We start from the raw sequence: 26,983 nt of genomic DNA on the forward strand, positions 1-26,983 counted from the left end.
AGAAAGTATGTACAAACTCATCCCAGATTCAGAACATTTAATTTGCATGTTCCATTTTTATAAATGAATTCCTTAGCTTTTATTTTATTTAACAAGTCAATTAAACAGATATTTGAATAGTAAAAATGCTCCCTGATGTAGGCAGCAAAGTTTTTGAGTTTTCTTCTGCTATAATATGCTTTCCTTCCAATTAAAAGAAAAATCTATTTCATTAGAAATTTCATCTACTTTGTAAGCATTAGGTTTCTGAAGTATTTAATATGAGTATGCATAGGATACTCTAAATTCAGATTTCACCCCGTCCTTATCAATATTCCAAAAGCATTATTCATTTTTAATAGCTTGGCTACTATACCCAACAATATGCTGATTAGAAGTATGAACTGTATTTAAAGAGAGACATATTTCTGTAAAAAAGCCATTAAAAACTAAGGTTTCATTTTAAATCAAAATAGTTCTGATATCCAGGGAGACTTTTTATTTTAGAATCTGTTTTATATTTTTAATTCTGAAATATTTTTCATCATAAAAATATTTCACAGGTGAAAAAGTCCACTATATATTTTTCCCCATTGAGGATGATATTACCTGTGAGTCTTTTGTATATGGCCTTTATGATGTTGCGATATGTTTCTTCAGTCCCTACTTTCTTGAGGGTTTTTATCAAGAAAGGTTGCTATATTTTGTCAAATAATTTTTCTGCATCTATTGAGAGGATCATATGGTTCTTATCCTTTCTTTTATTAATGTGGTGACCCAAAAAACAATCCAGTTAAGAAATGGGCAGAAGACATGAATAGACACTTTTCTAAAGAAGACATCCAGATGGCTAACAGGCACATGAAAATTTGCTCAACATCACCCATCAGCAGGGAAATACAAATCAAAACAACCATAAGATACCACCTCACACCTATCAGAATGGCTAAAATTAACAACTCAAGGAACAACAGCTGTTATTGGCGTGGATGGGGAAAAAGGAGAACACTTTTACAATGTTGGTGGGAATACAAATTGGTACAGCCACTCTGGAGAACAGTATGGAGGTTCCTCAAAAAGTTAAAAATAGAACTAACCTATGACCCAGCAATTGCACTACTGGGTTTTTATCCCAATGATACAAAAATGCTGATTCGATGGGGGCACATGCACCCCAATGTTTATAGCAGTACTATCAACAGCAGCCAAATTATGGAAAAAACCCAAATGTCCATCAACTGATGAATGGATGAAGGAGACGTGTGTGTGTGTGCGCACACACACACACACACACACACAGGAATACTACTCAGTGATCAAAAAGAATGAAATCTTGCCATTTGCAACAACGTGGATGGGACTAGAGTGTATTATGCTAAGCAAAATAAGTCAACCAGAGAAAGACAAGTATCTAGTGATTTCAGTCATATGTAGAATTTAAGAAACAAAACAGATGAACATACGGGAAGGGAAGGAAAAATAAAATAAGATAAAAAGAGAGAGGGAGGCAAACCATAAGAGACTCTTAAATATAGAGAACAAACTAAGGATTGCTGGAGGGGAGGTTGGTGGGGGGATGGGCTAAACAGGTGATGGGTATTAAAGAGGGCACTTGTTGGGATGAACACTGAATGTTGTATGTGGGTGATGAATCAATCACTGGATTCTGCTCCTGAAACCAGTGCTGCACTGTATGTTAACTAACTTGAATTAAAAAAATAATTTCTCACATTTACTTCAGATTCTGTATTTTCAAAAGACTCTTTAAAAGTATGGATATACTGGGGCGCCTGGGTGGCTCAGATGGTTAAGCGTCTGCCTTCGGCTCAGGTCATGATCCCAGGGTCCTGGGATCGAGCCCCGCATCGGGCTCCCTGCTTGGCGGGGAGCCTGCTTCTCCCTCTCCCTCTACTGTTGCCCCTGCTTGTGCTCTCTCACTCTATCAAATAAATAAATAAAATCTTTAAAAAAAAAAAAAAGTATGGATATACTGAAAGAGTGTCTTGTGTGGGTTGTGTGTGTGCAAAATTTTTTGAAAATAATTTTCAAAACGGTATATTTGGGTAGCTCTATTCCTTCAATACTTTGTTCTTCCTTATAACTTGACATTACAGTTTTCAAAATTTATCACTGTTAATACATGAAGACCTGATTTATTCATTTTAACTGCTACAGAATATTCATTTTTGATATACCACATCCAGCCATCTTTTACAAATGGGCACTGTTATTTCCAATTTTTAGTTATTACAAAAATGTTAAAATGAGCACAGATCTCCTTTGTCCAGTAGCCCTGCTCTATCTTAGAAAACACACATCTTCAGCTTTACTCAGTGACAAATTCCATTTATCCACATAATCACTAACACCTGATATTGTTGTTGTTTTTTGTTTATGTCAATATATTCAGTGTGAAACATCCTACTGCTTTTTAAATTTTCATTTCCCTGTCATTGCTGAAGTTGAACATCATTGATATCAATTTTCCTTTCATGTTTCCTCTTCTCTTAATCTGACTTTTCATGTTGTTAGCCCAATTTTCTATTGGATTGTTTATCTCCTTTTCTTATTGATGTGTAGTTCATTATGTAATCTTAGTATTCATCTTTTATTTATTATAAATTATATAGATTTATTGGGGGAGTATTATAAACCTGTTTACCATGTCAACAACTGAAATATACCTTTATAAAGAAATTTTCTTTCTTAGCTGACTTGGTTTCATAAACAATTCTCCTAGCACACTGAAGCCTCAGGAACTTGACAGTGAGTTAGGAGGAAAAAATAAAGCTGCTGGTACTTACTGGGAATATGCCACAGGGAAAGAAAAGGAGGCTGATGACTAGGTGTATCTCAAGTGGGCCTCCTGGCATTTGCTATTAAGAGGAAATTTTATGCTATTTAATGTCCTTAGTAGAAAATTCCTAATTAATTAATTAGGAATTAATTAATTAATCCTAATTTAGTATAATTACTTATACTAAAAAGACTCAGAATCTAGAAGACATGGCTCCTTGAAGATCATCATATTACCTGTAAAATTCTCTGGGTTATGAAATGGAGATGTTTACCAACTTAAAGCTCCCACTGTGTGAAAAACCCTGTAGAATCTCACTGGGGGACCTCATCCATCATTCAAATACAGAGAGACATGTCTCAAACAAGGACCCTGTGAACCACACAGGATGTCCCACATCCCTTTCTACATCATCTGTGCCCTTTGATTGTCTATCTCTTTAAAATTATTTGTAAAGCTTGTGTTGAATAAATATATCTCTCTGACTCATAGAATTCAATTTGGCAATTCAGTCATGAGTTTGCTCACAAGTGTCAGCAAGTATTTTGCCAGGGCTAAGACTGACCCCCCTGAACTTCCACACTGTCTACTTCCTGTCTTGCTTTGGCATTCTCTCTCTGCCTATCTGATTTTACTTGACACTCCACAGAAACTCTTTTGATTGATTTCAGCTTCTTTATAAAATGCTATCTTTGCTACCTTCTTACTTACCCTCATATCAAGGTGAGTGGTTGGTTAATAGGGCCCAGATTGGAGCTAGACTGGAGTTAGGATTCTTTAACATTAATATAAAGTATAAACTAAGCATTTATGCCTCTTTTTCTTTTTTAAAAAGTTTTTAAAAAAGATTTACTTATTTATTTTAGAGAGAGGTTGAGAGAGAGAGCAAGAAAGAGTGCAGGGCCTTGGGGCAGAGGGAGAGGAGTGAGAGAATCTCAAGCAGACTCCCTGCTGAGCATGGAGGCCATTTTGGGGCTCAATCTCTCGACCCTGAGATCATGACCTGAGCTGAACTCAAGAGTCGTATGCTTAACCAACTGAGCCACCAGGGTGCTTCCCCCTTTTTAGTTTTTATTTAAATTCCAGTTAGTTAACATACAGTGTACACAGTGTAATACTAGTTTCAGGTGTAGAATTTAGTGATGCAACACTTACATATAACACCCGGTGCTCATCACAATAAATGTACTCTTTATCCCCATCACCTATTAACCCATTCCCCCCCCCCCCACCTCCCCTCTGGTAATCATCAGTTTGTTCTGTAGGGTTGAGAATCTGTTTCTTGGTTTTCTTCTCTCCTTTTTTTCCCCTATATTCATTTGTTTTGCTTCTTAAATCCCACATATGAGTGAAATCGTATGGTATTTGTCTTTCTCTGACTTACTTCACTTAGCATAATACCCTCTAGCTCCATCCATATCATTGCACATGGCAAGATTTCATTCTTTTTTATGGCTGAGTAATATTTCATCATACACACACACACACACACACACACATACACACACACACACACCACATCTTCCTCATCCATTCATCAGTTGATGGACATTTGGGCTCCTTCTACAAAAAATATACACATAGATCAATGGCACAGAGTGGAAAACCCAGAAATGAACCCACAACTATATGGTCAATTAATCTTTCTTTGACAAAGCAGGAAAAAAAATCTAATGGAAAAAAGACAGTCTCTTAACAAGTGGTGTTGGGAAAACTGGATAGCAACACATAAAAGAGTGAAACTGAACCACTTTTTCACACCATACACAAAAATAAGTTCAAAATGGATGAAAGATCTAAATGTGAGACAGGAAACCATCCAAATCCCAGAGGAGAACACAGGCAGTAACCTCTTTGATATCGGCTATAGCAACTTCCTACTAGATATGTCTCCTGAGGCAAGGGAAACAAAGCAAAAATAAACTATTGGGACTTCATTGAAATAAAAAGCCTCTGCACAACAAAGAAAACAATCAACAAAACTAAAATCCTATGGAATTATATATGTGCAAATGACATATCCGATAAAGGGTTAGTATCCAAAATATATAAAGAACTTGTGAAACTCAACACCCAAAACCCAAATAATCCAGTTAAAAAATGGGCAGAAGACATGAATAGACATTTTTCCAAAGATGTACATCAGATGGCCACCAGACACATGAAAAGTTGCTCAACATCACTCATCTTCAGGGAAACACAAATCAAAACTACAATGAGATATCACCTCACAAGAATTAACACCACAAGAAACAAAAGGTGTTGGCGAGGATGTGGAGAAAGGGAAGCCCTTGTACGCTGTCGGAAGGAACGCAAACCGGTGCGGCCACTCTGGAAAACAGTATGGAGGTTCCTCAAAAAGCTAAAAATAGAACTACCCTATGACCCAGCAGTTGTGCTACTAGGTATTTACCCAAATACAAAAATGCTAATTCAAAGGGATACATGCATCCCGATGTTTATAGCAGCATTATCATGCCTCTTTTTCCATGACACCTTTCCACATAAACAGAACACTCTACTTTTGTTAAAGTTTAAAAATAAAATATATTGATAAGCTAGATTTCAGTAGCATAAAATTTTAGTTAATTCCTGATCAGAAGGCTGATTCTATGAAAATCACATACCATCTAGTTATACAGAGAAATCTGTAAATTTATTAACAAAATTCTTATAAACAAAACAGAAAACTTGTCCGTTGCCTTTGATAGAGATATTCAGCCCATGGATGCTTTGTAACTATTTGTTTACTGACTGGCTTTTCCTAAATGACAGTTGCTTGAAGAGGAAGAAAGCCATTGAAAGGAGCTACTCACAAAGCTTTCCAACACAAGGTCCCAATGGCATAATGATTGAGAAATTAAAATCAGTATCTTGATTTTGTTCTCAGTTTTGCATAGCCAAACAATGCAGGCCCTTATTAAATCAATATGTCAGCAGTTTATGGAATCCCACAGAGCCACTTTTTCAAAGTCATTTTCAAAATAAATAGAAAACCAAAGTGATTATGTCACAGATGGTAAATATACAGTAATCATGATGAGAAAATTCTGTCACTCCAAATAAATAAAAACTCTTAATTTTAATCAGTTGATAAAGAAAAGACTCCAAATAGGTGTACACAAGATACATGCTTGTCAAGATACTATGAAAGTGTTATCCTTAGCATCATATAAACAATTTTTTCAAGACCCAAGAGAACTGCATTTAAGTAAGTACAGCTATAGAAAAGATGGCAAGATCAGGATACAAACCCACCTTCTCAAAAATCTGGTTCACAGATTATGGAAGCAGATATTAAAATTGATACGAATATATTACCTACAGTAATTTTACTTATATAAAAAATAAGTGGGAAAATATACATATGAGTTGTAGATGACAAGTTAAAATATAAAACAATGTCAGTGAAATGCAGAGAACTATGGTGATCAGACAGTAACAGGAAATATTGCATAGTTGATCTTCCAGACTCTGGGGTCAGACTTCCTGAGTTCAGTAATTGGTACTGTGCTGACTGTGCCTGCAGGCTGGTTACTCTAATCTTCTAATCCCACTTACCCTCTTTTATAAAATGGGAACAATACTACTTCATCGTGTAGTTGGGAGAATTAAATGACATAACCAGAAAATTAAAATTAGTAGCCATCTATTTTAAACAGAAAATATATGTAGAATCCTTAGAGAAGTATAAAATGTTCAGAATCATGTTGGCCACATAATAAGGCTCTGTAAATATCTATCATAATAGTTATTAGATTTCTCACCAATTTTTAAAAGATAGGATCTCTCCTGCATCTGGTATACTAGTACATTAGAAATTGAATCAGAGTCATATATATTATATTATTTTATCATACTATATGTTCATTTTGACTTAGTGATTATTTAGAAAGCTTTCCATCATTAGAAACTAAAATTGTTTTTCATACAGTTCTTGGTGACATCTTAGCATTCATTATGATAGGAATAAAGAAACAGTCTTCAAAGTGAACTAAAAAACTGAGTATAAAATTGAGAAAAATTTTATTATTATATTTACTTTGGGTTCAGATAAAAAAGTCAGATTTCAAAAAATATATTTTAAATGAGGTATAGTTCACACAGAGTGGAATGCCCAGATCTTCAGTGCACATTTTGATGAACAGTGAGTGACAACTGCATACACCCATATACCCACACCCCAGTCCTGCGTGCCCCTTTCCAGTCAATCCCAGGACCACTCCCTAAGTCAACCACTGCCGCAATATCTTTCATCATACATTAGTTTTGCCTAATTTTAGAACTTCATAGAAATTTAATCATACCATATATGTTCTTTTGTGTCTGGCTTATTTTACTTAGCCTAGTATTTTTTTAGGTCCATCTATGCTGTTGTGTGTATCACTGATTCAACACTGAATTCAGTATTCCACTGAACATGTTTAAGATAACTTGTTCATTGATTCTGTCATGGAAATATGAGTTATTTCCAGATACTCAAAATTAAAATGCTATGTACACTCCTGAACAATTATTTATGTCAGCATAGCTATTGAATTGTTCAGTCATATGGTAAGTATATAATTAACTTTCTGAGAAACTGCCAGTCTGCTTTACATTCCCAGTAGCAATTTATGAGTTCCCACACCCTACCAAAATTTAGTATTGTTAGTCTTTTCAATTTTAGCCATTCTGGCCACTGTTCAACATATTTCTCTGATGACTGATGATATTGTGCACTATTCATGTATTTATTGGCCATTAGTGTATCTTCTTTTCTGTGTTCAAATTTTTTGCTTGTTTTTATATTGAATTGTTGATCTGTTCTTTTTCAGTTGGATTACCTTTGCTATGTCTAAAATCAATTAGCCGTATGTGGGTGGGTCTATTTCAAGATTTGGTAGCTTTATGGTAAACTCTCTAAGATTTTCTACATTCCTGATCATGTTGGCCCTAAATATAGTTTTACTTCTTCCTTTTTCTTTTTTTTTTAAAGATTTTATTTATTTATTTGACAGAGAGAGAGAGACAGCTAGAGAGGGAACATAAGCAGGGGGAGCAGGAGAGGGAGAAGCAGGCTCCTGGCTGAGCAGGGAGCCCGATGCGGGGATCGATCCCAGGACCTTGGGATCATGACCTGAGCCGAAGGCAGACGCTTAACAACTGAGCCACCCAGGAGCCCCTTTACTTCTTCCTTTCTAAAAGTACAGTAGCTTGAAATGGCTGGGATCTCTAGTACAATGCTAAACAGAAGAGATGAGAGATAACATCCATCCCTAATTTATAGTCTTGGGGAAAAACATTCAGTCTTTCACCACTGGTTATATCTAGAGGTTTTTCATAGAAAGAACTTTTATCAGGTTGAGAAACTTTGCTTCTATTCCTATGTTGATATATATATTTTTTAATTCATGAAAGGGTGGTAAATTCTGCCAAGTGCATTTTCTGCATGTACTGAGATCATATGAATTTCTTGATAAGTCTGTTAATATTGTGATTTATATCCATTGTCTTATGAATGTGAAAATAACATTGCATTCCTGTGATAAATCCCACTTGATCATTATGTATTATTCTTTTTATATGTTGCTGGATTCTATTTACTAATATGCAGTAAGGATTTTACTTCTATGTTCATCAGAAATGTTGGTCTGAATTTGTTTTTGTTTTACTTGTGATGTATTTGGTTTTGATATTGAGATAATGCTGATCTCATAAAACGAGTTATGAAATATTCCCTACTGTCTCTTCTAAAAAGTTTAAGAGTGCTATTATTTCTTCAAATGTATGTATGGCAGGATTCATTTGGAACTGGAGTGATCTTTGTGGAGAGGTTTATAATTTTAAATATAATTTATTTAATCAGAATAGGGTAATTTATGTTTTCTACTACCAGTTTTGGTAATTTTAATCTTTCAAGGAATGTGTATGTTTAATCTAAATTGTTGATTATGGGCAAAGATACTTTCATATTTATACTTACCTATTCTGTTTTTAGCAGTTTTATCACATATATTACTCTTATTTTTGTACTGAAATTTCCAATTTTCCCCTTAGTACTCAGGTTTTCTTTTAACATATTTATAATAGCTGTTGGAACTTGTATGCTAATTCCATTATTTCTGTCATTTCTGGTTATATTTCTATTAATTGATTTTTTCTAATGGTTATGGATCATACATCTTTGCTTCTTCTCATGTTTCAATTTCTGAAAGGATGCTAGACATTAATGATACCATGTTGTTGACTTTCTGTATTATACTGTTCCAGTGGGCAGTAAATCTAGCTATGAATCAGCAAGATCCTTTCAAGGCCTGTTTCTAAATTTTGTTAGAATCATTCTACCATAGCTTTTATCCTAGGACTATAAGTTACCATATAGCTAAGTGTAACCTTTTAGGGTCTCTACTCTATGCCTGGTGCATTAAATAAGGTCTTGCCATTATAGCTGGATGGAATTGAATAGTCCCAAGCACTCATGTGTTGTTCAGCTCACAGCTTCTTTGTAATAGTTCCTTTCTGAGAAGATTTTCTTTGCTTGGCCTTGTGAAGAGTCCTTCTACACATGCACAGCTTAGTATTCAATAAATAAAGAAAGGCTCTGTGTAAATTTCTTGGGCTCTTCTTCATAATTTCCTTCCCTCCCTGACCCTGATCCAGAAATACTACCTATATCAGCACTCCTGAACTTCACTTTCTGCCCCTTCAGTTTAGTGAGACTATTGTGATTTGGCTGGGTTCCACCTATGCCACCGTCCAGAAAGGTCCTCTAGACCAAAAGTCAAGGGATCATGGGGCTCATATCATTTGTTTCCCTCATCTCAGGAATCACCTATTTTTTTAAAGATTGTATTTATTTATTTGAGAGAGAGAGCACAAGTGGGGAGGAGGGGCAGAAGCAGACACCCTGCTGAGCAGGGAGCCTGATGCAGGGGCTGGATCCTAGGACCTGGAGATCATGACCTGAGCCTAACGCAGATGCTTAACTGACTTAGCTACCCAGGCGGTCCCATACTACCTATTTTCTGAAGTTCACTAATTCATATATTTATCTAGATTTTTAGCTTACACTGGAGAGGCTAATTCTGTTAACAGTAAACTTACATGACTTTTTAAATTATTTTTTAGAAGTTCTAAGAAATAGTTGTTTTAAATAATTAGTTTGATATCTATGTTTTTCAAAAAAATATCTATGCCTTTTCAGGAAAATCATCTTAATATGTAAGTTTGGGATACAAATCACTAATATGAGTTGAATGCAGTTAATGCAATAAGGTCAACTTCTGAAATGTATCTCCATGAATCAGTTTCAGAAAATGATTCATATTATCAGTGGTTAATGCATACAGCAATATCCTGTATGTTCAACAAAGACTAAATAAATCAAGAATGTGGATGTCATAAGATACTATTGAGTCACTAAAAATCACATTTCCTTAGGAATGCAAAAATCATGAAAAGTGCTAATGATATACTGTGTTTCACAAGAAAGCAGAATACAAAACTATGTGCTGTATGATACAAATGTTTTGGGGAGCAAAAACCTCTAAGTTAAAAAGAAAACTGGAAAGACATAAAATATGGAGTATGATATTAATATTAGTATTTTTATAGATATCTTGCATAATCCATATTATATGTAATAAATATATATTACTGTATATCTGACAAAAATTTTAAACCATTTAAGCCTGACATTTATAATAGCCATCTAACAAACTTGCTGAAATAAAGCTTGTCTTCTTTTCTTTGTTTGTACATCCTTTCCTATTCCACCTTACTTTTCTCTGAGTCCCTGTTTTCTTTCTGATTTCATAATTGCCATATATTAGTGATTATTTTCCAAATTTTTAGATATGTCCCTTTCCTTTCTTACAAATTTTATTTTCATATTTCCCTATGCCTACATTTAGATTACTTCAATGTTTCCTCAAATTCAATATATCTAAACTAAACTTTCTTCACAAGCATTCCTTCCTACTTACCTAACTCTCCTTAATGACATCATTTTTCTTATCTCTTAGTTTTACAGTATTAATTTTTCCACTGATTCTCCTCTCTCCTTCACATTAAATCTCTCCTGGAGTCCTTTGGATAACACCACTTATATATTAGTGGTTATCTCTATTACTGCTTGTGGAAGGTTTACTGCACTGACAGTCCCAAATAAATAGCCTCCCTCTATTCACGCTCTTTGCCCTGTGTTCCCTCCTACTCTGATTCCATCTCTTACCAGCATATGACTGAATCTCTGAGCCTTAGATGTAATGGACACCTTGGACTGACTATATCAATAACCATTCTATCACCTTTTCAGAGTAACAAAGCTGAAAAAGCATAAAACTACATTATCTTGTTTTGTTGAATTATAATTGACATACAATAGTATATTAGTTTCAGATAAACAAGATAGTGATTTGATATTTTTATACATTAGGAATGATCACCACGACAGGTCTAGTGACCATCTATCACCATACAAAATTATATAATATTATTGGCTATATTTCCTATGATGTGCATTACATTCCCATGACTTATTTTATAACTGGAAGTTTGTACCTCTTAATCCCCTTCACCTATTTTGCTTGTCCTCTCACCCCACTTCATTCTGGTAACCACCAGTTTGTTCTTTGTATCTATGAGTTTGTTTCTGTTTTGTTTGTTAATTTGCTTTGTTTTTCTAGAGTCCATTTTTAAGTTAAATCATACTTAATGTCTTTCTCTGTCTCATTTATTTCACTTAGCTTGATACCCTCTAGGACCCTCCCTGTTATAAAGGGCAGGATTTCATTCTTTTCTTTATGCTGAGTAATATTCCATTGTGTGTGTATACCGTATCTTCTTTATCAATTCATTTATCAGTAGACACCTAGGCTGCTTTCATATTTTGGGTATTGTAAATAATGCTGCAATGAACATAGGGATATATATATATCTTCAAATGAGTGTTTTCATTTTCTTCAAATAAATACCCAGAAGTGAGATTGCTGGATCATATAGTAGTTCTATTTTTAATTTTCTGAGGAAGCTTTGTACTGTGATCCATAGTGGTTGGACCAATTTATATTCTCACCATCAGTACAAGAGGGTTTCCTCTTCACATCCTCAGCAACACCTGTTATTTCTTATCTTTTTGATACCAGCCATTCTGATAGGTGTGAGGTGTTATCTCTGATTGGCATTTTCCCAATGATTAGTAATGCTGAGTATCTTTCCATGTGCCCGTTGGCCATTTGTATGTCTTCTTTGGAGAAATGTCTATTCAGATCCCCTGCCCATTTTTTAATTGAGTGTTTTGTTGTTGCTGTTGTTGTTGAGTTGTATGAGTTCTTTATGTATTTTGGATATTAAGTCCTTAGCCAATATGTCATTTGTAAGTATCTTCTCCCCTCAGTAGGTTGCCTTTTCATTTTGTTAATGGTTTCCTTCACTGTGCACAAGCTTTGTAGTTTGACGTGGTCTCACTGTTTTTTTTTTTTTTCTTTTGTTAACCTTGCATGAGGAGATATATCCAAAAGAAAATTACTCAGACTGATATCAAAGCATTTCTGCCTACATTTTCTTCTAGAAGTCTTACTGTTTCAGGTCTTTGTTTATGTCTTTAAAGCATTTTGAGCTTATTTTTTGTGTATGGTATAAGAAAGTGGTCTAGTTTCATTATTTTGCATGTAGCTGTCCATTTTTCTCAGCACCACTTATTAAAAAGACTATCTTTTCCCCATTGTATATTCTTGTTCTCTTTGTGGTAGATTAACTGATCTAAACTGGGTTTATTTCTGGGCTCTTTATCCTATTCCATTGATTTACGTGTCACTTTTTAGACAAGTGCTGTAACTAGTTTGATTATTATAGCTTTGTTGGTACAGTTTGAAATTTGGGAGTGTGATACTTTTCTCAAGTACTTTCTCAAGACTGCTTTGGTTATTTGGGGTCTTTTGTGGTTCCATACAAATTTTATGATGATTTATTCTAGTTCTGTGAAAATTTTCATTGGAATTCTAACAGGGATTCCACTGAATCTATAAATTGCTTTGAGTAGTATGGATATGTTAACAATATTAGTTCTTTTAATCTATGAACACAATATATGTTTCCATTTATTTGTGTCATGTTCAATTTCTTTCATCAGTGTCTTGCAGTTTTCAGAATACAGGTCTTTTGGTTAAATTTACACCTAGATATTTTAATCATTTTGATGCAATTTTAAGTGGGTTTTTTTTGATTAATTTCTCTGATAGTTCATTATTATAATTATTATTATATAGAAACACAACAGATTTTTGTTTATTGATTTTGTATCCTACAATTTTACAGAATTCATTTATTACGTCTAATAGTTTTTTGGTGGAGTCTTTAGGGTTTTCTCTGCACAGTACGTCATCTGCAAATAGTGACAGTTTTACTTCTTCATCTCTAGTTTGGATGTCTTTTATTTCTATTCTTGCCTAATTGCTATAGCTATGACTTTATACTATGTTGAATAAAAGTGGAGAATAGGCATCCTTGTCTTGTTCCTGATCTTAAAAAAATAGCTCTCAGCTTTTTACCACGGAGTATGCTAACTGTGGGTTTGTCAAATATGGCCTCTATTATGTTGCAATGCATTCCTTCTGTACCCAGTTCATTGAAAGTTTTTAATCAGAAATGATGATGAATTTTGCCTTTTGTGCATCCATTGAGATGACAGAATTTTTATACTTTGTTTTGTTAATGTGGTGTATCACATTGATTGATTTGTGAATGTTAAACCAATCTTGCATCCCTGGAATGAATTCCAGTTGGCATGAAGTATGACACTTTTAGTGTATTGTTGAGTTTGGTTTGCTAACATTTTGTTGAGGATTTTGCATCTATGCTCATTAGTGATACTGGCCTGTAATTTTCATTTCTGTAATGTCTTTGTGGTTTTGGTATCAGGGTAATGCTGGCCGCATAAAATGAGTTTAGAAGTGTTTCATCTTCTTCAATTTTTATAATAATGTGAGAATATCTATAAACTCTTCCTTTTTTTTAAGACTTTATTTTTGCGAGAGAGAGAGAGAAAGAGAGAGACTGCATGAGCGGGGGGGGGGGGGGGGGGCGGGGGGCGCTCAGAGGGAGAAGCAGACTCCCCATACAGCAGGGAGCCCAATGTGGGACTTGACCCCAGGGCCCCGGGATCATGACCTGAGCCAAAGGCAGACGCTTAACCAAATGAGCCACCCAGGTGCTCAGCTATTCTTTAAATCTTTGGTAGAATTCACCTGAGAGACATCTCTTCCTGGACTTCTGTTCATTGGGATTTTTTTTTCCTGAATCAGTTTCATTACTAGTAATTGGTCTGTTCAGATAGTCTATTTCTTCATGATTTAGTTTTGGAAGATTATATGTTTCTAGGAATTTAGTAATTTCTTCCAGTTTGTATAAATTGTTGGTGTATAATTGTTCATAGTATTATCTTATGACCATTTGTATTTCTGTGGTATTGGTTATAATTTCTTTTATTTGATTTTGTTTAGTTGACCTCTCTCTTTTTTCTTGATGAACCTGAGTTAAGGTTTGTCAGTTTTATCTTTTAAAAAACCAGCTCTTAGTTTCATTGATCTTTTCTCTTATGGTTTTGTTATTTTTTGGTCTCTATTTCACTTATTTCTACTTTTATCTTTATTATTTCCCTCCTTCTACTATGGGCGTTTTTGTTCTTTTCCTAGTTCCTTTAGCTATAAAGTTAGATTTTTATTTGAGACGTTTTTTGTTTCTTGAGGTAGGCCTGTATGTATCCTTAGGCCTGTATGCCTCCTAAAACTGCTTTTCCTGTATCCCAGATATTGTAGAATATTGTGTTACCATTTTCTTTTGTCTCTATGTATTTTTTAAATTTTCTCTTAACTTCTTCATACACACATTGTTTAGTAGCATGTTGTTTAGCCTCCACATGTGTGTTTTTTCCACTTTTTTTCTTATAATTGATTTCTAGTTTCATAATGTAGTAAAAAAAGATGTTTGATACGATTTCAGTCTTCTTAAATTTATTAAGACTTGTTTTGTGGCCTAACATGTGACCTGTCCTAGAGAATGTTCCATGAACACTTGAAAAGAATGTGTTTTGGATAGAATGTATACGTCTGTTAAGTCCAACTGTTCTAATCTATGATTTAAAGCTACTGTTTCCTTAGTGATTTTCTGTCTGAATGATCTATCCATCGAAGTAAGTGGGGTCTTAAACTCTGCTATTATTTTCTTACTAAGAATTTCTCCCTTTACATTTCTTAATATTTAGTTTATATATTTAGTGCTCCTATATTGAGAGCATGGATATTCACAATAATTATATTCCCTTTTTGGATTGACCCTTCTATCATTATGCAATGACCTTGTTTGTCATTTGTTACAATCTTTGTTTTAAACTCTATTTTATCTAAGTATTGCTGTCCCACATTTTTTTTTCCTTTGCATATTATTGCTTACATGCATTTTATTTGAATTTTTCAGAGTTGCTATTGTGCTGTTATATCTCCAAACAAAAAAAAAATGGATCAATGGTCCAAAAATTTTGGTTGAAGCATAAAAATTAAGATAAAAAAAGTAAATTGTTGCAACTTAAAATGTCATCAAAGTCAATACTGAATGAGACTCCAGTGCACATTTATTTTTAAATTTATACAGATGGAGTTTATTATGTCTAGTTTTCTTTTTTTATTATGTTATGTTAGTCACCATACAGTACATCATTACTTTTTGATGTAGTGTTCCATGATTCACTGTTTGCATAAAACACCCAGTGGTCTATGCAATACATGCCCTCCTTAATACCCACCACCAGGCTAACCTATCCCCCCACCCCTCCCCCCTAAAACCCTCAGTTTGTTTCTTGGAGTCCGTACTCTCTTATGCTTTGTCTCCCCCTCCAACTGCCCCCCGTCTTCATTTTTTCCTCCTTCTCCTAATGTCCTCCATGCTCCTCTTTATGTTCCACAAATAAGTGAAACCATATAATTGACTTTCTCTGCTTGACTTATTTCACTTAACATAATCTCTTCCAGTCCCATCCATGTTGGTGCAAAAGTTGTGTATTCATCTCTTCTGATGGCTGAGTAATATTCCATGGTATATATGGACCACATCTCCTTTAGTCATTTGTCTACTGAAGGGCATCTTGGCTCTTTCCACAGTTTGGCTATTGTGAACACTGCTGCTGTGAACATTGGGGTACATATGGCACTTCTTTTCACTACATCTGTATCTTTGGGGTAAGTACCCAGTAGTGCAATTGCTGGGTCGTAGGGTAGCTCTATTTTTAATTTTTGAGGAACCTCCATACTGTTTTCCAAAGTGGCTGTCCCAACTTGCATTCCCACCAACAGCGTAAGAGGGTTCCCCTTTCTCCACAACCTCTCCAACATTTGTTGTTTCTTGCCTTGTCAATTTTTGCCATTTTAACTGGTGTAAGGTGGTATCTCAGTGTGGTTTTGATTTGAATTTCCCTGATGGCTAATGATGATGAACACTTTCTCATGTGTCTGTTAGCCATTTTTATGTCTTCTTTGGAGAAGTGTCTTTTCATGTCTTCTGCCCATTTTTTGACTTGATTATTTGTTTTTTGGGTGTTGAGTTTGAGAAGTTCTTTATAGATCTTGGATATCAGTGCTTTGTCTGTAGTGTCATTTGCAAATATCTTCTCCCATTCTGTGGGTTGCCTCTTTGTTTTGTTGACTGTTTCCTTTGCTGTGCAGAAGCTTTTTATCTTAATGAAGTCCGAAAGGTTCATTTTCGCTTTTGTTTCCCTTGCCTTTGGAGATGTGTCTTGAAAGAAGTTGCGTGGCCAATGTTAAAGAGGTTACTGCCTATGTTCTCCTCTAGGATTTTGATGGATTTCTGTCTCACATTGAGGTCTTTCATCCACTTAGAGTTTATATTTGTGTATGGTGTAAGAGAATGGTCGAGTTTCATTCTTCTGTATATAGCTGTCCAATTTTCCCAGCACCATTTATTGAAGAGACTGTCTTTTTTCCATTGCATATTTTTTCCTGCTTTGTCGAAGATTATTTGGCTGTAGAGTTGAGGGTCCATACCTGGGCTCTATTCTGTTCCATTGGTTTATGTGTTTGGTTTTTTTTGACAGTACCAGGCTGTCTTGGTGATCACAGCTTTGTAATATAACTTGAAATCGGGCAACATGATGCCCACAACTTTTTTTTTCTTTATCAACATTTCCTTGGCAATTCAGGGTCTTTTCTGATTCCATACAAATTTTAGGATTGTTTGTTCCAGCACTTTGAAAAATGCCATTGTATTTTGATCAGGATGCTGTTAAAGGTATAGATTGCTCTGGGCAGCATAGACATTTTAACAATGTTTATTCTTCCAATCCATGAGCATGGAATGTTTTTCCATCTTTTTGTGTCTTCTTCAATTTCTTTCATGAGGGTTCTGTAGTTCCTAGAGTATAGATCCTTTACCTCTTTGGTTAGGTTTATTCCGAGGTATTTTATGGTTTTTGGTGCTATTGTAAATGGAATCGATTCTCTAATTTCTCTTTCTACAGTTACACTGTTAGTGTATAAGAAAACAACTGATTTCTGTGCATTCATATAGTATCCTGCCACATTACTGAATTGCTCTATGAGGTCTAGTAATTTGGGGGTGGAGTCTTTTGGGTTTTCCACATAAAGTATCATGTCCTCTGCGAAGAGAGAGAGTGTGACTTCTTCTTTGCTAATTTGAATAACTTTTATTTCTTTCAGTTCTCTGATTGCTGTTGCTAGGACTTCTAGTACTATGTTGAACAATAGTGGTGAGAGTAGGCATCCTTGTCATGTTCCTGATCTTAAGGGAAAGGTTCTCAGCTTTTCCCCATTGAGAATGATATTCGCTCTGGGTTTTTCATAGATGGATTTTATAAAATTGAGGAATGTTCCCTCTCTCCCTATACTCTGAAGAGTTTTAATCAGGAAAGGATGCTGTATTTTGTCAAATACTTTTTCTGCATCAACTGAGAGGACCATATGGTTCTTCTCTCTCCTCTTATTAATGTGTTCTGTCACACTGATTGATTTGCAAATGTTGAACCACCCTTGCATCCCAGGGGTAAATCCCACTTGGTCGTGGTAGATGATCCTTTTAATGTACTGTTGGATCCTATTAGCTAGAATTTTGTTGAGAATTTTGGCATCCATATTTATCAGGAATAGTGGTCTGAAATTCTCCTTTTTGATAGGGTCTTTGCCTGGTTTGGGGATCAAGGTAATGCTGGCCTCATAGAATGAGTCTGGGAGCTTTCCTTCTGGTCTATTTTTTGAAACAGCTTCAGGAGAATAGGTATTATTTCTTCTTTGAATGTTTGGTAGAATTCCCCAGGGAATCCATCAGGCCCTGGACTCTTGTTTTTGGGTAGGTTTTTGATCACTGCTTCAATCTCATTATTGGTTATTGGTCTATTCAGGTTGTTAATTTCTTCCTGTTTCAGTCTTAGTAGTTTATAGGTTTCTAGGAAGGCATCCATTTCTTCCAGGTTGCTCAATTTATTGGCATATAGTTTTGATAATAATTTCTAATAATTGTTTCTATTTCCTTGATGTTAGTCGTGATCTCTCCCCTTTCATTCATAATTTTATTAATTTGGGTCCTTTCTCTTTTCTTTTGGATAAGTCTGGCAAGTGGTTTATCGATCTTACTAATTCTTTCAAAGAACCAACTTCTAGTTTCGTTGATCTGATCTACTGTGTTTCTGGTTTCTAATTCATTGATCTCTGCTCTAATCTTAACTATTTCTCTTCTAATGTGTGGCTTACGCATCGTTTGTTGTTTTTTCTCTCGTTCTTTATGGTGTAAAGTTAGTTGGTGAATTCCGGATTTTTCTATTTTTTTGAGTGAGGCTTGGATGACTATGTATTTCCCCCTTAGGACTGCCTTTGCAGTATCCCATATGTTTTGGACTGATGTGTTTTCATTCTCACTGGTTTCCATGAATTGTTTAGGTTCTTCTTTGATTTCCTGGTTGACCTAAACATTTTTGAGCAGACTGGTCTTTAGCTTCCAAGTGTTTGAATTTCTTCCAAATTTATTCTTGTGATTGAGTTCCAGTTTTAAAGCATTATAGTCTGAGAATATGCAGGGAATAATCTCAATCTTTTGGTATCGGTTGAGACCTGATTTGTGACCCAGTATGTGGTCTATTCTGGAGAAAGTGCCATGTGCACTCGAGAAGAATGAGTATTCTGTTGTTTTAGGGTGGAATGTTCTGTATATATTTATGAGGTCCATCTGGTCCAGTGTGTCATTCAAAGCTCTGGTTTCTTTGTTGATTTTCTGGTTAGATGATCTGTCTATTGCTGAGAGTAGAGTATTGAGGTCTCCTACAATTAACGTATTGTTATCAACATGACTCTTTATTTTGGTTAACAGTTGGCTTATGTAGATGGCTGCTCCCATGTTGAGGGTGTAGATATTTACAATTGTTAAATCTTCTTGTTGGATAGACCCTTTAAGAATGATATAATGTCCTTCTGTGTCTCTAACTACAGTCTTTAGCTTAAAATTTAATTTGTCTGATACAAGAATTGCTACCCCAGCTTTCTTTTGAGGTCCGTTGGCATGAAAGATGGATCTCCATCCCTTCACTTTCAGTCTGGATGTATCTTTAGGTTCAAAATGAGTCTCTTGTATACAGCATATGGATGGGACCTGTCTTTTTATCCAATCTGCAACCCTGTGCTGTTTTATGGGAGTGTTTAGGCCGTTCACGTTGAGAGTGATTATTGAAAGTTGATTTTATTGTCATCATGTTGCCTGTGCAGTCCTTGTTTCTATAGATTGTCTCTGTAAATTTCTGTTCTATATCACTCTTGGGGTCTTTCACCTTTTATAGAACCCCCCTTAATATTTCTTGCAGGACCCGCTTAGGGGTCACATATTCTTTTAGTTTATGCCAGTCCTGGAAGCTCTGCATCTCTCCATCCATTCTAAACGACAGCCTTGCTGTATAAAGTATTCTTGGCTGCATGTTCTTCTCATTTAGTACCCTGAATATGTCTTGCCAGCCCTTTGTGGCTTGCCAGTTCTCTGTGGATAACTCTGACATTATTCTGATGTTCCTCCCTCTGTACATAAGGAATCTCTTCCCCCTAACTGCCCTTAAGATGGTTTCCTTGGTTCTAAGACTTGCGAGTTTTACTATTACATGCTGGGGCGTTGGTCTGTTCTGCTTGATATTGGAAGGGGTCCTCTCTGCTTCTAGGACATGAATGCTTGTTTCATTCCCCAGAAGTTCTCAGCTACGATTTGCTCAAATATATCTTCTAGTCCTCTCTCTCTCTCTCTCTCTCCACCCTCTCAGGGATCCCAATAATTCTGACATTGGACCGTTTCATGGTGGCACTTATTTCTCTAATTCTGTTTTCATGGATTTTAAGCTGTTTCTTTTAGGCTTCCTCCTGTTCCTTCTTTTCTATGAGTTTGTCTTCTAGATCACTAATTTGTTCTTCTGCCTCATTTACCCTAGCTGTTAAAGTATCTAGATTAGATTGGATCTCATTGACAGCATTTTTAAATTCTGCCAGATCAGCTCTCATTTCTGCCCTTAGAGACTCTATGTTGCCATTAATTGTTTTCTCCATTCTAGCTATTGTCTTCATAACTGTTACCGTGAAGTCTATTTCCGACATCTTGCTTATATCTATATCCATTTGTTAATCTGTGGCAGAAGTCACAGTCTCTGATTCTTTCCTCTTTTTGGGGTTCCTCCTCTTAGTCATTCTGTTGAGGGGTGGTTTAGAGAATGTACAGAGTCCATATTATTGACCACAACCCAAGCAAAATGCATCTGTTTTATAAGGACCTTAGGGTTGTTGGCCTCTTGTTCTTCCTGCCTGCATTCTGGGGGAGGGGCCTGCCGCACTGTTACTCAGGCAACCCTGTCTGGGCAGAGTTTCCCTGCCCCCTGTGGGGGGGGATGGCCTCAGTGAAAACAGTTTTTTGGGGGCTTTTGCTCTCTGGAGGCTTTCCACGTCTCTTCCAAGAGTCAGAGCTGAAGAGACCGTTTCCAAACCTCTGCCTCAGAACAGAGATCTCAGTCTGTTCTTCAGTGAGCTCTCTAGGCCACACTGTCTCCATTTCTGTCTGTGCTGCTAAAACCACAGTGTCCTGGGTTGTGCGCCCCTCAGCAGTGCTCCCACCCCTTACTTCCAGGTCTAGGCACGCTTCTGCCCTTTGTGCTTCTAAAACCGCCAGCTACCCCCAGTTCACACAGGCGCCCCTGCAGCTTCAGGTTTCAGTCTGGGGGCTGCCCTAAAGTGCTTTCCCCACTGCTACCGGTCTTCAAGTCTGTGCCTGGTCCCCAGCATGGGGGGCTTTTGCGCTCCTGTGTTATTTCACCTTCCCGGCTCAAGCGCTTATGGCAGCTCCCTCACCCTTCCGTTTATCTTCTGATATCTGCCCACGGAATCACAGCTCCCCGCTTCATACCTGGAAACCAACCGCCCGCGATATTCTGTTTGTAGAGATCCAGATATATCTTCTTACATTTCAGGCTGATTTAGTGGGTTTTCAGAGTGGTCTGGTAGATAACCAGCTCAATTCTGGGGACCGGTTGAAATAAGGTCCCCAACTCCTCCGCCATCATTTTTTTCCTGCCCCAGATTTTTTTTAATGTCCATTTGCATGGAATATCTTTTCTGTTCCTACACTTTCAGTCTATATGTGTCTTTGTCTCTGAGGTTAGTCTTTTTTAGGAAGCATATAGATGTATCTTTTTTTTTTTCTTTATCCATTCAGTCATCTTATGTCTTTTTATTGGAGCATGTAGTTCATTTACATTTAACCTAATTATTAATAGGTATATACTTATTGCCATTCTCTTAATTGTTTTCTAGGTGTTTTTGTAGTTCTCTGTTTCTTTCTTCTCTTGTTCTCTTTCCTTGTGATTTGATGATTATTTTTTAGTGTTATGTTGGGATTCCTTTCTCTTTATTTTTTGTGTATCTATTACAGGTTTTTGGTTTGTGGTTACCATAAGGTTCATATAGAACATCCTAAGTATTCTGCAGTGTATTTTAAGTTTATGGTAACTTAACTTTGAACACACTGTAAAAGCACTACATTTTTTACTCCCTCCCCATATTTTATACATTTGACATGATATTTTACATCTTTTTATTTTGTGTATCCCTTACCTAATTATTATAGATATACCTAACTTAACTATCTTTTAACATTCATACTAGCTTTATAAGTGATTGGTTTACTATCTTTACCATATGTTTGCTTTTAGCAGTGAATTTTTTTATTTCATAATTTTCTTCCTTCTTATGGCCTCTTTTCCACTTAAAGAAGTCCCTTTAACATTTATTATAAGGTTGGTTTACTGAAAATGAACTCCTTTAACTTTTGTTTGAGAAACTATTTGTTTCCTTCAATTCTGAATGATAGCCTTGCTGGGTAGAGTATTCTTGGTTGTAGTGTATTTCCTTTCAGCACTTTGAATATATCATGCCACTCTCATCTGCAAAATTTCTCCTGGAAAATCAGCTGACAGTCTTATGGTATTTCCTTGTATGTAACTAGTTGCTTTTCTCTTGCTATATTTAATGTTTTATCTTTATCTTTAATTTTTGACATTTTAATTATTAATGTCTTAGTGTAGACCTCTTTGACTTCATCTTTATTGGGACTCTCTATGCTTCCTTGATCTGGTTATCTGTTTCCTTCCACAGATTTGGGAAGTTTTCAGCTATTATTTCTTCAAATAATTTTCTTGGCCCCTTCTTTCTCTTTTCTTCTGAAATCCCTATAATGTGAGTGTTATACATGATGATGTTCCAGAAGTCCCTTAACCTATCTTCATATTTAAAATTCTCTTTTCATTTTGTTGTTCAGTTTGGATGACTTCCACTACCCTTTCAGATTGTTCTTCCATTCTTTTGCATCATCTAATCTGCTGTTGATTCCCTCTAGTGCATTTTTCATTTCAGTTATTGTATTTTTTCAGCTCTGATTGGTTCCTTTTTATACTATCTCTTTTTTGAAGCTCTCACTGTGTTTATCCATTCTTCTCCCGAGTTCAGTGAGTACCTTTATGACCATTACTTTGAACTCTTTATCATGTAGATTGCTTATCTCCATTTTACTTAGTTCTTTTGCTGAGGTTTTATCTTGTTCTTTCATTTGGAACATATTCTTCTGTTTCCTCATTTTGCCTCTCTACACTTGTTTCTGTGTTTTAGGTAGGTCAGCTACATTTCATGGTTTTGAAGGTAATGGGCTGATGTCGAAGGCATTTTGTGGGGCACAGGAATGCAATACCTCCTGCTCATCAGACCCAGGCACTCCAGGGTTGTCCCTTGTGTAGACTGTGTGCGGCCCCCAGTTGTTGGCTGAGAGTACTAGCTGCAGCTGCTGTGGGTATGCTGGTGGGTGGGTTTAGTCCCCACTGTGGTTGGCTGGGAGGCCTGGTGGCAACTGTTGTTGATGTGCTGCTGGGTAGGGCTCTTCCCTCTGTCTCTGGGGCAGAAGTTGCTTTGGAGGAGTCCTGGACATAGCCAGGCTGCCCACCATGTATGGCAGGGTGGGAGCCACTTTGGAAGGGCACCTGGCAAGGTAGGTGTGTTTGCACAGGGCAGCCACAGAACACCTGAGTGGATCACCCAGTGCTGTCAAGGTAGATGAAGAGTGTTCAGAACTAGCATGGGCTAACTAGGCTGAAGGAGGATAAGAAAAATGGTGCCTGTCAGCACTTTTGTTCCCAGAGAAAGTTCCTATAGATCCCTGCCCCTCCAGCACTTGCCCTAAAAGTAGTCAGTAAATCTCCTTCATGTATGGCCCAGGTGCTTTTCAAACTGCTGCCTCTATGCTGGATCCCAGAGTGAGTGAGATTGTGCTCAGGCCATGAAGAACAATGTCAGTTTCCTATAGCTCTCTTGCTTTCCTGAAGCTAAGCCCTACTGATTTTCAAAGATCCTAGAGTTAAGCCCTACTTTCAAAGCCAGATATCATGGGGGCTTACCTTCCTGGTGCATATCCTTGAAGGGAGGAGGTGGTCAATGTGGGCTTGAACCTCTCACTCTTCAGGAAAGACCTCCACACCTGTGATATCTCTTTCATTTGTGGGTTGCCATGCTGGACGTTTTAGGTCCCAACCAAAATACCCCTTTTGATGTGGCTTTTTCTTTATATCTTTAGCTGTGTTAAAGTTGTTCTGATAGTCTTCATGTTCTTCTCAGAGAGAGATGCTCTATATGTAGTTGTAGTCTTGGTGTGTCCATGGGAGGAGGTAAACTCAGGATCTTCCTATCCTGCCATCTTGATCCCGTTCCTCTGCATTTGTTAAACTACATTTCCTATACTCTCTTGCTGCTAGGGTTATGAATAGAAAGTTGGTTTAGAAACAAATGCACTCACACAAACTTTGTAGTTCAAACTGAATCACATAGTGAGACAGGTACAGCACAGGGCACACCTTTGTCTGTTGTACATTGTGGCAGGACTGTTTTCTGGAACTGGTGATTCAGCAGGCAGCTTCCTATTCATGATGATAAGGGCGGCAAATCCTCTGGCAGCCAAATTCTGCTGTATGATTATGGGAGTCGTTCATGAAAGTACAGCCTGAGCCCTCTCAACAATCCATAGCTACTTATGCATCCTTTCTGCTTAAAATGGCTGGAGTGAATGTTGTTGTCTACTATAAGAATGCCAAGTAGTAGTTTCCATATCTTTGTCTTTAAACAACTATACTAACATCTCGATTGGGAAAATTCATGTAAAGCATATTAATGCATTATTACCTGCCAAAAAGTAGTTACTGTTGTGTTCTTCTTATTCTTATTCTCAAATGATTTTACAATCAAAATACCTCTGTTTGAATTATGGCTTTAAAATATGTTCTTTCTGCAATTTTGGTCAAGTTGCTTAACCACTCTAAGGTTTGATTTCTTTATCTATATACTGGGTAAAAAGTACAACTACTTCATGGAGATTTGTGAAGATTAAATGAGAACATGTAAATAAAAATTTCTTGTCTGTACTTTGCTGTTTTCCACACAAATAATCTGATTTGATCAAAGTCATTTCCCACATTGCATCCTGTTTTTAAATTCCATGACCTTACCTTGCTTTTTAGAATGCTGGGCATGCATTTTATTTATTTTTTTTAAGATTTATTTCTTTATTTTAGAAAGAGAGAACACACACAAGTGGGGGCGGGTCAGAGGGAGAGAATCTTCAAGCAGACCCCCCCGCTGAGCACAGAGTCCCATGTAGGGCTCCATCTCATGACCCATGAGATCATGACCTGAGCTGACACCAGGAGTCGCATGCTTAACCGACTGAGCTACCCAGGTGCCCCTGGGCACACATTTTAAAAATTACACTCAATGCCTCTATATTCTGTTATCTTCTGTTTTTCAAATACATTTTTCAAGTTGTTTCTTATCCATGAAGTCCTTTCAGGGACCTGCAACCTACCTTGATCACTTCTTGATGTTGGAGCTCCTACAAACACCAAGAATTTTAGCACTTCACTGTTTCCCAAATGAATTTTTAGCTCCTTAACATCAGTAACAATTACTTTAAAAAAATCTCACAGAGCACTTAAGAGAGTTTACCATTTAGTAGTCCCTTGAAAAATTGCTGCCTAGATGATTTATCATGTCATTCAGTGAATTCAATTAGATTATACATATTTTTGGAATATATTGTCAAATGTAGGCAACTGAGATATAAGTAATAGTTAAACAGTATTTAAAATTATATGCATAGTATTTTTTCTACTTAAATTTGTTCTTCTTTACCAAAACATATCTTCCTGTCTCTGATTTCCTTTAATTGTGCTTAATTCTACCACAGAGACAGTAATAATATTACAATGGTTGACAAAGTGAACACATAATATACCAGGGTCAACATTAAAATATGTTAATGACTTCAGTTCCTTAGACACGTTTATCAGCACTGATGTAAGAATTTGCACAGAGGAGAGGGCCTAGAGCATGAGTTTTCAACCTTGACTGCACATTGGGATACCTGAAGAGTTTTAAAAGAATACCAATACCTGCATCTTAAACCCGGAGACCTCCATTTAATTGAACTAGCATATGGCTTCACAGCGGGATATTTAGAAGTTAACCAGATGATTCTCATGAGCAATTAGAAATGAAAACCACTGGTGAGAGGTTTCTTTTACATTTAGCATCGTCTCCCATTCACTTTTCTCTCACCGTTTTGCTTTAGGAACATGCTGCCCAATTAGATTTAAGGCCATTCATCTAAGCATTCCTTGTTACCATTGGCACCTTTGGCATACATATACATGTAAGCATGATAAGATGGTATTATTTTGGAAACTATTTTCTAAAAGTATCTTTACAATTTTAGTAGACAGTAACAGTATTCACATACTCTAGGGGATAAAAAGGTAATAACTAAAATATCAACCTGGCAAGAAGTGGAGAGAGGACAAAAAGAAAGAAAAGTCTGTAGCTGTATTAACTATAAATAAGAGTTACAGTTTCAGGCTATATGTACCTGATCGATGGTACCCAGAACATCACTGAAGCTGTTTACTTCTGATAAAAGCAGAGATATTATAGATTTTCTCAACAAGCTGCAACTTCCCAGGGTTACCAGACTCTGAGAAACATAATGCTGCACCTGAAACTAAAGATAAAAATGAATAGGTTTCCATTTTCTATCAAGTCAGGTCAAAATATATTTAGTGGGCGATTTCTAAGACTTTATTACTAAATCCATACTGTTAGGAGTACAAAAGGTGTCAGCATAATTCTGGATCATTCTTAAGCAAAATTATGAAATAGACAAATTATAACTATATAAGTTTTTAAAATTTTGTACAGGAGTTAATATTTTGAAATGTATGACAAAGTGCTGAAATGGAAGTTTTAGTTGAAGTATCAAAATAAATATATTTAGATGATAGACCATACATAGACTGAATAAAGAAGATAAGACTCTTAAGCCCTTACCCACTAAATATAAGTATAGGTATAGATATAGATATATATAAAAGGTGAAAGAATGGAGTTTGAAGATGTCTTTTGGGATAGATATTGGTGCACTATGAATCCCACTTCCACATTGGAGACAGGTGGGAAGGACTTCTTTGTTCTCTATAAGTCAAAAGAGAGGCACTTTAGAGAGAGGAGAAAAAAATGTAGGACCCTAAATTTTCATCTAGAGGCAGCAAAAAGTACTCACCACTAAATAAATGTAAACGGACAATGAGAGACAATAAAC

At 36.3% G+C, this 26,983-nt stretch overlaps 1 protein-coding gene across 1 annotated transcript in view; it reads right to left on the reverse strand.

Annotated features, from left to right (window-relative positions):
• MEI4 (meiotic double-stranded break formation protein 4) overlaps positions 1–26,983 on the reverse strand; it is a 187,967-nt gene that overhangs the window by 52,828 nt on the left and 108,156 nt on the right. Inside the window, exon 3 of the mRNA XM_032409417.1 lies at positions 26,255–26,386. Within this exon, the coding sequence (XP_032265308.1) occupies positions 26,255–26,386 (132 nt within the window). The remainder of the gene's footprint in view (positions 1–26,254; positions 26,387–26,983) is intronic.

The sequence above is a fragment of the Phoca vitulina genome, unplaced genomic scaffold (assembly GCF_004348235.1).
Source record: "Phoca vitulina isolate PV1807 unplaced genomic scaffold, GSC_HSeal_1.0 scaffold11, whole genome shotgun sequence".
Lineage (NCBI taxonomy): Eukaryota > Metazoa > Chordata > Mammalia > Carnivora > Phocidae > Phoca > Phoca vitulina.